General features: G+C 43.1%; 1 protein-coding gene across 4 annotated transcripts in view; it reads left to right on the top strand.

Annotated features, from left to right (window-relative positions):
• Window positions 1-1,957: 1,957 nt before the first annotated feature.
• Cfap206 (cilia and flagella associated protein 206) overlaps window positions 1,958-11,370 on the top strand; it is a 41,690-nt gene continuing 32,277 nt past the window's right edge. For 2 of the 4 annotated variants that reach the window (NM_001347062.1, NM_027041.4), the window contains exons 1-6: window positions 2,015-2,161; window positions 3,313-3,425; window positions 4,233-4,316; window positions 7,316-7,406; window positions 9,425-9,613; window positions 10,647-10,805. In NM_001347062.1, coding sequence (NP_001333991.1) covers window positions 3,318-3,425; window positions 4,233-4,316; window positions 7,316-7,406; window positions 9,425-9,613; window positions 10,647-10,805 — 631 coding nt within the window. In that variant the 5' untranslated portion in view covers window positions 2,015-2,161; window positions 3,313-3,317. Of the gene's footprint in view, window positions 2,162-3,312; window positions 3,426-4,232; window positions 4,317-7,315; window positions 7,407-9,424; window positions 9,614-10,646; window positions 10,806-11,370 lie in introns of all 4 variants that reach the window. The other 2 variants (XM_006538232.4, XM_006538233.3) reach the window with 2 other exon arrangements.

The following is an 11,370-nucleotide window of genomic DNA, read 5'->3' as shown; positions in this document are numbered from 1 at the left end:
TGATAAAAGTGTTTCCTGGAAATGAAAGCCAACTAAACTCCTTTTTCCCTAAGATGTTGTTGGTCATCGTGTTTACTACAGTAACAGAAAGTTACTATAACAGTTTGTTAGGATGCCGCAGCCATGAAAGGCACATGGCTAAAATGATCCAAGAACAAATGTGGTAGAAGAGAAGAAACTGGGTTGTTTGTGATCACCATGAGTGTGTGGTCTCATGTGTGCTCCCCATAAATAACTAAATATAATAAAAAGTTTTTTAAAAGTATGACTAAACCACCAACCAAAGAGTACACATGGAGGGACCCATGGCTCCAGCTGCATATGTAGCAGAGGATGGTTTAGTCGGTTATCAATGGGAGGAGAGGCCCTTGGTCCTGTGAAGGCTCTATACCCCAATGTAGGGGAATTCCGGGGCCAGGAATTGGGAGTGGGCAGTTTGGTGAGTGGGGGGGTGGGGGGTGTGGGGGGAGGGATAGGGGATTTTCAGAGGGGAAAGCAGGAAAGGGGATAGCATTTGAAATGTAAATAAAGAAAATATCCAATAAAAAAGTACATTACACTTACCCAACAAATATTGAAAGCTTCAAAAATTATTATTTTATTTTACATGTATGGGTGTTTTGCCTGAGTGTATGTCTACAGGCCACTGGCATGCCTGGTATATGCAGAGGCCAGAAGGAGTTGACTCTCAGGAACTGGAGTTACAGACAGCTGTAAACCTCCATGTGGGTGTTGGGATTCAAACCCAGTCCTCTGGAATACCAGTCAGTTCCCTTAACCTCTGAGCCATATCTCCAACCCTGCAACAAACATTTTTAGGTACTGTACTGGCTAGTTTTGTGTCAACTTGACACAGCTGGAGTTATCACAGAGAAAGGAGCTTCAGTTGAGGAAATGCCTCCATGAGATCCAGCTGAAAGGCATTTTCTCAATTAGTGATCAAGGGGGAAAGGCCCCTTGTGGGTGGGACCATCTCTGGGCTGGTAATCTTGGGTTCTATAAGAAAGCAGGCTGAGCAAGCCAGGGGAAGCAAGCCAGTAAGGAACATCTCTCCATGGCATTTGCATCAGCTCCTGCTTCCTGACCTGCTTGAGTTCCAGTCCTGACTTCCTTGGTGATGAACAGCAGTATGGAAGTGTAAGCTGAATAAACCCTTTCCTCCCCAACTTGCTTCTTGGTCATGATGTTTGTGCAGGAATAGAAACCCTGACTAAGACAGGTACCAAAAACACCATCATTGACCCAGCATGGTGGCACACAGCCAGTGTTTGGAAGGCTGAGGCAGGTAGAACTCTGTGAATTCAAGATCAGCCTGGTCTACATGTTCAATTCCAGACCATTCAAGACTACATAGTTTTACCCTCTCTCAAGAAAACAAACAAAAATTATTATCCCCAATTCCAAACGCACAGGTTTCCTTACTTGCATCTTAGAGGTGGTGGGGGTAGATAGTTTCTTACTATACAGTGTAGGGTGTCTTAAAACTCTGCATTTTCCTATCTCTGCATCCCAAGGGCTGGGACTTTGAGCCTACACTACTATACCTGGTGTGAAAAAACTTCCTAAATGAAAAGTTTTACTATGGCCTTTTGGAACATCAGGATAAAGACTTCCTTTCAGAAACAGAACATGAAAGCATTCTTTTGATAAAACTATAAACTTTGAATTCCAAGAACCCCAGGCTTTCTCATTCTCTTCAAAAGATATATTTTCCATGTTTTCACACTATCAACATGAACAACGTCTGCACATCAAACCTTTGTTTTAGAATTCATGTATCATTGTCTTAAAACTGAGGTGTAGCGAAAGTGCCTTTGCCGCCTGGGACTTGAGTTCTTGTCTCTTGGGAGGCTGAGGGAGAACCCTACACCCCTCTTCTCAAGGTCCCAGAGGACCCATTCCAGCCGCCCTTCCCGCCCTCCTCTGTCCGCCCCGCCCTCTGGCCACACCCCATAGCCAGACCCCGCCCCAAGCCTCTGGCGTCGCGTTCCGTTTCCACGGTTACGCGACTGCCGCTTAGGATCTGGGGCTGGCCGGGAGAGCCGCGGCCGGTTGGCGTTCCGGCCAAGCCCAGCGCCCAGGGAGCTCCAGGCCGTTAAGTCGCGGGTGTACCGGCGAGAAGACGGACGTCGGACGGCTACAGAACTAGTGCTGGTAGTAGGTAACCTACAGGGTGGGTGGGCAGGCATCTCGCTCTGTGCAAGCGCGCAGGATGGAGCGGGGTCAACCTGGCTGTGTGGCCGGCAGGTCTGACGTCCCCACAGATATGCTCGCTGATGGCTGGCATTGCTTGGCCAAGCTGCGAACTTTTCTAACCACAGTAGACTCTAAGTTCAGGAGAAGGTGATAACAGCACGCCTTTTTCAGATGAGGAAATTGGCTTCCAAGGAGGCGAGGTACTTGTCTCTCCTGACGATGTGGTTGGACCTTTGATAGTCCAGTTCTGCATTTCCCATCTCTCAGAGCACTCCTGGCTTTGTTTCCTTTTACCTGCACGCTCCCCTGGGCTGTTGCTGATACTCAGGAAAATCGGGAGCCCTGACTTAAATACCACTCTTCCTTAGTTTATAATAGATGAGAGTAACAGCTAGGAGTTCTTTTTCAGAGGTTCATAGCTCTCACGTTTTCATTATTTACTTTTTATGTTTTTGTTAGAGTCCGGAATCCCAAGGATGGAATAATCCGAGAAAAAAAATTTCTTAGAGTTATGAAATTGTATTACAGTTCTGAAAGATCCGTTAGTGGATGTATTGATTAGCACTTTCTTTTACAAGCTGTAGTCCTGCTGCCTACGCAGGGGCTTGTTTTTTTGTTTTTTGTTTTTTGTTGTTTTTCTTTTCTTTTTTCTTTTTTTCACCCAAATTCTCCTAAGCTTGCTTTTGTTTGTTTGTTTGTTTGTTTGTTTATTTATTTATCTTTTTGTAATTTTTTTATGAGACTGGGTCTCACTTCATAGCCCTGGCTCACTCACTCACTATGTAGACCAGGCTAGACTCATAGAAATCTATTTGCATCTGCCTCCTAAGTACTGGGATTTAACACATGTGCCATCATCCCTAACTAATTTTTTTAATGTCACAATATATATTTTTGAGGGTGGCATGATTTAAATTCAGGGAAAATCCCAGTTACTCTCTGTCATTAGCGTCATTTAAAGTGAAAAAAAAAATCCAGGAGGAAACAAGATTATAATTAAAAACTTAAATAGTAATAACTCAGTAGACAGTGTGGATATTCCAGATCTAATAATGGAATCTAACCAGGAAAAGTGCATAAATGAAATTACTAAAAGAAAATTATTGCTTCATTTAGCCACAATGCCTCCCACTCAAGCAGAAAGTGTGATAAAGAATATCATACGAGAAATAGGACAAGAATGTGCAGCCCACGGAGAGATCGCTTCAGAGACGGTGGTTGCTTTTATGGTAAGGTCGATTAGTTTTGCAAGTCATTGTGTTGTAAACAAATTTTAAACTGTGATATCCAGTTTTTGTTTTTGTTTTGTTTTGTTTTGTTTTGTTTTGTTTTGTTTTGTTTTTCTTAAAAATTCTTGGGAGCGGGGCTGGAGAGATGGCTCAGTGGTTAAGAGCACTGACTGCTCTTCTAGAGGTCCTGAGTTCCGTTCCCAGCAACCACATGGTGGCTCACAGCCATCTGTAATGGGATCTGATGCTCTCTTCTGCTGTGTCTGAAGACAGCTACAGTGTACTCATATAAGTAAAATAAATAAATCTTAAAAAAAAATCCTTAGGCGTTTTCCTGATGCTTTTTATTTGAAAACATTGAGGTCGTCAGATGACTTAGTAAAAGGCATCTTTTCAGAGTCTGCAAAGCGTCTTTCGTGACGGATTTAGGAGATCCCGTGACCCTTAGAAACCTCAGTAGTATTCTGCTGTGAAGTTTTTAACCTGTCCTTTTGTTCAAATGCGCGTTGTAAAAGTTACTCCTTGCTTTGGTTTCTGTGCTACTCCTTGGTTAACAACACATAAAGAGAACACGAGATACAGTTTCCTGCTCTGAAACGGCAACTGTTGCTTTCAGCCTCTTTGCCATGTATTTTTTTCTAACCCATATTCAAGTTTGATGTTGTTTTCTGTCTTCAGCCTGTAAGGAAAGCATGAAAGAGAGAGAGTGGTAAGAAAACTAGCTGAACATCAAGGAAACTGGTTAAAAAGCAGAAATGAATTAATTTCATAATATGAGTAACATGAGTTGGTATGCTCTGTTTGTAGGTGAAAGCTGTCGTCCTAGATCCCAGCAATGGCTTTAACATGGATAGGACCCTCATCAAGACTGACGTGCAGAAACTTGTTAAGGTGATTGACAGGCCTCGTGTGTGGGATTATCTATTTTCAGATTTTAAACAGCACACTGTGTTTTCCAGCCTGTCTTCAGCAAGATTATAAAGAGACACAGAGGGTGGCGAAAATAAGTGAGGGGTTATTTTCTAATAGATCAGTGACTGAGGTACTTAGGTTGTTGCTGGCCTCCTGGGCTCCCTCCCTTGGCTTTCCTCCATGTCAGAGTAAGTGCCACACCCCCTGATGGAAGAAGGGGAAAGACAAAGGCAGAATAGTCATTCTAGTCAGATCCTCTTAGAAAGTGACAACTGTCACTTTCTCTTTTCTTTTTTTATATATAATTTTATTTGTAATTCATTTTTTTATACTCCATATTCCATTCCCCACCCCTCCCCATCCACCCTCCGACTGCTCCACATCCCCCACCTCCCATCCCACCTGACCTCTAAACTCCCGGGGCCTCCAGTCTCTTGAGGGTTAGGTGCTTCATCTCTGAATGGACACAGACCTGAAAGTCCTCTGCTGTATATGTGTTGGGGCCTCATATCAGCTGGTGTATGCTGTCTTTTCAGTGGTCCAGTGTTTGAAAGATCTCGGGGGTCCAGATTAATTGAGACTGCTGGTCCTCCTACAGAATCGCCATTCTCCTCAGCTTCTTTTAGCCTTCCCTAATTCAACAACAGGGGTCAGATGCTTCTGACGGTTGGTTGGGAACAAATATCTGCATCTGACTCTTTCAGCTGCTTGTTGGGTCTTTTGGAGGGCAGTCATGATAGATCCCTTTTTGTGAGCACTCCATAGCCTCAGTAATAGTGTCAGGCCTTGGGACCTCACCTTGAGCTGGATCCCACTTTGGGCCTGTCGCTGGACCTTCTTTTCCTCAGGCTCCTCTCCATTTCTATCCCTGTAATTCTTTCAGACAGAGACAATTATGGTTCAGAGATGTGACTGTGGGATGGCAACCCTATCCCTCACTTGATGTCCTGTCTTCCTGCTGGAGGGGGGCTCTATAAGTTCCCTCTCCCTACTGGCATTTCTTCAAAGGTCACTCCCTATGAGTCCTGGGAGTCTCTCACCTCCCAGGTCCCTGGTGCATTCTTGGGGGGTCCCCCCCCAACCTCCTATTTCCTGAGGTTGCCTGTTTACATTCTTTCTGCTGATCCTAAGGGCTTCAGTCCTTTTCCCTCACCAAGTATCAGACCAGGTTCCCCTTTACCCCCCACTGCCCCCTGACCCTGTCCACATTCCCTCCCAAGTCCCTCTCTCCCTCCCCCTCCCAACTTGTGATTGCTTTCTTCTCTCTCCCAAGTGGGACTGAGGCATTCTTACTTGGGCACTTCAGCTTGTTGAGCCTTTTGAATTCTGTGGACTGTATCTTGTGTATTCTGCGTGAGTTTTTTTTTTTTCTTTTTCTTTTCTTTTTTCTTTTTGGCTAATATCCACTTAAATGGTGCTGGTCTAACTGGCTGTCTGTATGTAGAAGAATGAAAATTGACCCATATTTGTCACCTTGTATAAAGCTCAAGTCCAAGTGGATCAAGAACCTCAACATAAAACCAGATACACTGAATCTAATAGAAGAGAGAGTGGGAAAGAGCCTTGAACTCATTGGCACATGGGGAGCTTTCCTAAATAGAACTCCAATGGCTCATGCTCTAAGATCAAGAACTGATAAATTGGACCTTGTGAAACTGGAAAGCTTCTGTAAGGCAAGGACATAGTCAATAAGACAACCTACAGATTGGGAAAAAAAAATCTTCACTAACCCCACATCTGATAGAGGGCTAATATCCAAAATATATAAAGAACTCAAGAAGTGTACCACCAAAAAAATAGACAACCCAGTCAAAAAATGGGGTATAGAACTAAATCGAGAACTCACAACTGAGGAATCTCGAATGGCTGAGAAACACCTAAAAAAATGTTCAAAGTTCTTAGTGATCAGAGAAATGCAAATCAAATTGACACTGAGATTCCACCTTACACCAGTCAGAATGACTAAGATCAAAACCTCAGGTGACAACACATGTTGAAGAGGATGTAGAGAAAGAGGAACACTCCTCTGTTGCTGGTGGGATTGCAAACTGGTACAATTACTCTGGAAATCAGTCTGGAGGTTCCTCAGAAAATTGGAAATAGATCTACGTGAAGACCCAGCTATACCACTCTTGGGAATATACCCAAAAGATGCCCCACCATGCCACAGGGGCACAAGTTCCACTGTATTCATAGCAGCCTTATTTGTGATAGTCAGAAGCTGGAAACAACCTAGATGTCCCACGACAGAAGAATGGTTACATAAAATGTGGCTCATTTACACAATGGAATACTACTCAGCTATTAAGAATGAGGACATCCTAAGTTTTGCAGGCAAATGGATGGACCTGGAGGGCATCATCCTGAGTGAGGTAACTCAGACCCAAAATGACATGGATGGTGTGCACTCACTAATAAGTGGATATTAGTCAACTGTCACTTTCAATCACGGAGTCAGGGCTAAGTTGTCTGCCGCAGTGTCCCCACCCCTGTCTCTCTCTCTCTCTGACTGAAGGTTTCCTTTTGTTTGTAGTTCTGGCTGGCCTAAAACTTGTGTGGGTCCTCCTGCCTCTGTTTTGTGAGTGTTGAGATGCTGGGTTTTCAGGAGTATACTGTCATGCTCTGCCCGCTTTCTTTTCTTTTTGAAAATGACAAGTATACCTCAGTTGGTAGACTGCTTGCCAGGCATGCATTAAAAAAAAAAAAAAAAAAAAAAAAAAAAAAGCCTTGTGTTGGATACCCAGGCATTCCCTGGATAAAGTCAGGTGTGGTAATCTGAGCAATGGGGAGGTGGGGACAGGAGGATCCTAAGTTAAAGATCGCCTCGGGTACATTGTGAAGATAGAGCCTGGGCTATATGAGGCCAGTCTGGGCTACATAAGACCTTGTGTCACAATTCAAAACCCAAACAAACAAACCAACCACTTGAATGTTTCAGAAAAATACAGTAGAAGCATTCATGCAACGTTCTCTTCCAGCTTTGTGTGGCACGGCTACTGGACAATAAAAATCCATCCCTGGACACCATTAAGATGCAGGTCTACTTTGATATGAACTATACAAGTCGAGGTAACATAGATACCTATTTTAATACATCTTAAAAGTTTTAGGTATTGCAGCTTAGGTAAGAAAGGTTTAATTTGGTTGATAACAGGCTTAATCATTTAATGACATTAATTTTTGTCTGTCTTTTGAATTTTTCTGCCTTTGATTGGTTAGGCAGCCTTCTGCTGTTATTCATAGAATGCCTGAGGTAATCAGTTTACACAAAGGACAGGCCTGTGTGGGTCCAGGTTTAGAGTTTTAGCACATTGCTCTGTCAGCCCCATTGCTTCTGCGCTGGCCTGGAGGCACATCTTGGCAGGGCACATGTCATGACTGGAATGCAAATGAGGAGACGAGGTAGGGGGCTCCTCAAAAGGTTACCTGCAGTGACCCAAACACCTTTCTTCCAGTGGAGCCCACCTCCTCGGTTTCCGCTCTACAGTATATAGTATAGAATAGTATGGGCTGGTTGGATACCAAGCCTATAAGTGAGTATGACCTTTGAGAAACAGTTCACTATGTTTAAATATCAGATAGCATTGAAAATCCAGATGAAGAAAATGCCAATTGCCTTTACGAGTGCTAAAAGTCGATTTGAAACTATATGCTTGTTTCCAAGTTCTTCTATTTTTAACCTTTATGGCACTAATATGTAACAACTAGAAATTAAACCACTGAAGTTAGAATTCTTAATTTTTAGATCTTCTTATTCTTGGTTTTGAATATTATCTCATAATATTTTAATTATGCAACTACTCAAGGAATGTGGGAATTTAAGTTCAGAACATATTTAAGTATATTTACTATTTTATATTATATTTAATATATGTGTATATATATATGTGTGTGTGTGTGTATGGCATGTTACAAATGAGGAGGAAAGGAAAATGAACTATTTTCTATAATTCGATATTAACCATTTGGTGATTTTATTTTTTTCTTTCTATGCAGTAGATATTCAGTATGTAAAATATGTAAAATATGTAAAATAATATCTCTTACTTTTTTGCTTAATAACAATGAGATCCCAAAGGTGTGTGTGTGTGGGGGGGGGGACCATAAAATTAAAGAAATTTGATTTCTTTTCTTTTTTTTTTTCAATTAGTAAAACATTCTCAGTTGCTTTTGTGGTGAAATTATAGATATGAATGCTGCATTGTTGAATTGTGATTGAGAGATTTCACTAAGTTACAAGAATTGTTCTGGTGGTCAAGGTGGTCTCCAGTCACAGCATGACACAGGAAGATAAAAGAATAATAAATTATATATTTGTTGCCTAGGGGTGTTTTGTTTTGTTTTTGGTCAGCTTAACATAAGCTAGGGTCACCTAAGAGGGAAACCTCATTTGAGGAAAAGGCTCCATCATGTTTGCCCGTAGGCAAGTCCGTGGGGCGTTTTCTTGATGAGTGATTGATGTGGGAGGGCCCAGCCCATTGTGGTAGGTTGCACCACTGTTGGGCTGAGCCAACCCCAGTGAGCATGCCAGTAAGCAACATTCCACTATGTCCTCTGCCCCATTCCTGCGGCTAGCTTCCTGCCCTGACTTCCCTCAATGATGGGGAAAACTGTGATGTCTGAATCAACCCTTTCCTTCCAAGTTGCTTTTGGTAATTGGTGTTTATAGAGCAATAGAAACCCTTACTAAGACAATGCGATATTGTATTATCAGTAATATTACTCAGAAGACATTTACTAGGACTGAGACAAGTATAACTCAAGAAGAGTATATAGACTTCATATGTAATACTGCGCCACATGTCTTTACACATTTATGCACGTTTACACATATGCTTTGACAGAATATTCTATTGAATTTCTGTATTTAGACTTCTTGCTGCCCTCTGTTTTCATTCACCATTATGCCTTAAGAGTCAGGGTTTGGGGATTTAGTTCAGTGGGGCTCAATCCCTGCACTCAAGGGAAGGTGGCAGGGAGTTTTGTTTTCATGAACTTGACATACACGAACCTGTTTTTCCTGAGCCCTTATCTGAGGTGGATTTTAAGTATTGAAGATGCAAAATAGTGTTATTTGCTCATTTTAGAGGACTTTCTTGAAGAACATCACCGGGTCTTAGAATCCAGGTTAGGCATTGTTAGCAGAGAAATCACAGACAACAGAGCAAGTGCTAGGGAAGAGCTGGAAAATCTCTACAGAAAGATCGTCAGCTACGTGCTCCTGCGCTCTGGGCTTGGATCCCCCACAGACATCAAGATTGTCAGAGAGGCAACAGGTAAAAACTAGAAATGATTTCCATTCCATAAGCAGACCTATATGCCCACTGTATTCACGTGTATAGTTTGTGCATGTGTATCCATACCTTTGCGTGGATGGGGGCTTGTGTGCAAGTGTGTGTGTGTGTGTGTGTGTGTGTGTGTGTGTGTGTGTGTGTGTGCCAGAGGTTGACCCTGAGAATCTTCCTCCGTATGTCTACTTTATTTACCAAGCCAGGGTCCCTCACTGAACCCAGAACTCTCCATTCCAGTTCTGGCCAGTCTAGCTCAACAGCTTGCCCCAGGATCTCCAGTCTTCCCTCTATAACACTGAAATTTCATAGGAAGGCACTGCACTGGCTCAGTATTGGTTTCCATGGCTCCTGGGGATACAGACTGTGGTCATCACACTTGTGTGGCAAGCAAGCCCCTTACCCACGGAGCCATCTCCTTAGTCCTGGCCATTGCATTTTATAAAATTGTTAAAGATTGAAGGAAAATCAGCACAAATAAGTAGTTCAAACTCACCCAGGTTTCTAGAACTATTTGAGTACATATGAAGGTCTGGGAAGTAGAAGGGCACGGGTAAATCAGGGGTTCAAAGCCACCCCGAGCTATGTACTGAGTATGAGGCCAGCCTGATTCCACAGGACTCCTTCCCTCCCAAAATAAAACCAATATGTAGTGGGGGGGGGGGGGTATTAAACAAGGTATTCGGCCTTCCTATTACAGTTTTCCATTATTATTTTAAAGAATAGATTTATCTACTCAGAGCCTTAATTAGAAAGATTATTTTTGCCAATTGATGAATTAATAAGGACAGAAACATGGGGTAACAACATTATTTTCAGTAGCTCAGACCTGGTATTTGGTAACCTTTGCTATGCATGCTACAGAAGGCATCATAAGTATAAATTGTGTAGGTAACACTAGAAAGACGCATCCCTCGACTTTGTACAGAGAGAGCGAGGCTTTAAACCTGAGTTCTGCCAGCTTTGTCCCACCAGCACGTTGCGGTCCATTGAGGTGTTTCTCTCCTGTGTTCTGCTTCAGCCGCTCTGCAGAGCGTTTTCCCTCAGGCTGAGCTCGCCACGTTTCTGACCCTCAGTAAGAAGGACAAAGAGCGCCAGTTGAAAGAGCTCACCATGATTGTTACCGGAATTCGCTTATTTAACAGAGACTGTGGAAAAGGAGGAGAAGGCATTGATGATTGTAAGTGCATCTGTAGGCTGCTCCTCACTCAAGGTTCTGCATGCTTAAGGCGCCACTTCACAGTGTAGCGGGCACCACACCCCGCCGCCTAAACGTACAACTGCTCTTCATCCCGTGAGGTAGTCCTCGCTTTCCTGAGGCAAAACTTAACATTTTTGGTACCATGGAGCTAATGTCGGGGAACTGAGTCAGTCGCTGGAATGAGGGCTCAGCCCAGAATCCAGATTTGGAACGCTGTGCCAGCCAAGGGGAGGAAAACTAGTTTAAAAGCAAAGATCACCTATGGTGCTGTGTATTTAATGCGATGAAAAAGCCAAAGAGGGCCGGGCGTGGTGGCACACACCTTTAATCCCAGCACTTGGGAGGCAGAGGCAGGCAGATTTCTGAGTTCGAGGCCAGCCTGGTCTACAAAATGAGTTCCAGAACAGCCAGGGCTACACAGAGAAACCCTGTCTTGAAAAAACAAAAACAAACAAACAAACAAAAAGCCAAAGAGGAGACATGCCAAGATCTGCAGAGTCAGAAACGACTCCTGTGCTGGCCCTTACACAATGCTTTGTTGTTT

This window comes from Mus musculus, chromosome 4 (genome assembly GCF_000001635.26).
Source record: "Mus musculus strain C57BL/6J chromosome 4, GRCm38.p6 C57BL/6J".
NCBI lineage: Eukaryota > Metazoa > Chordata > Mammalia > Rodentia > Muridae > Mus > Mus musculus.
This window is presented reverse-complemented; position numbering and strand designations above follow the sequence as displayed.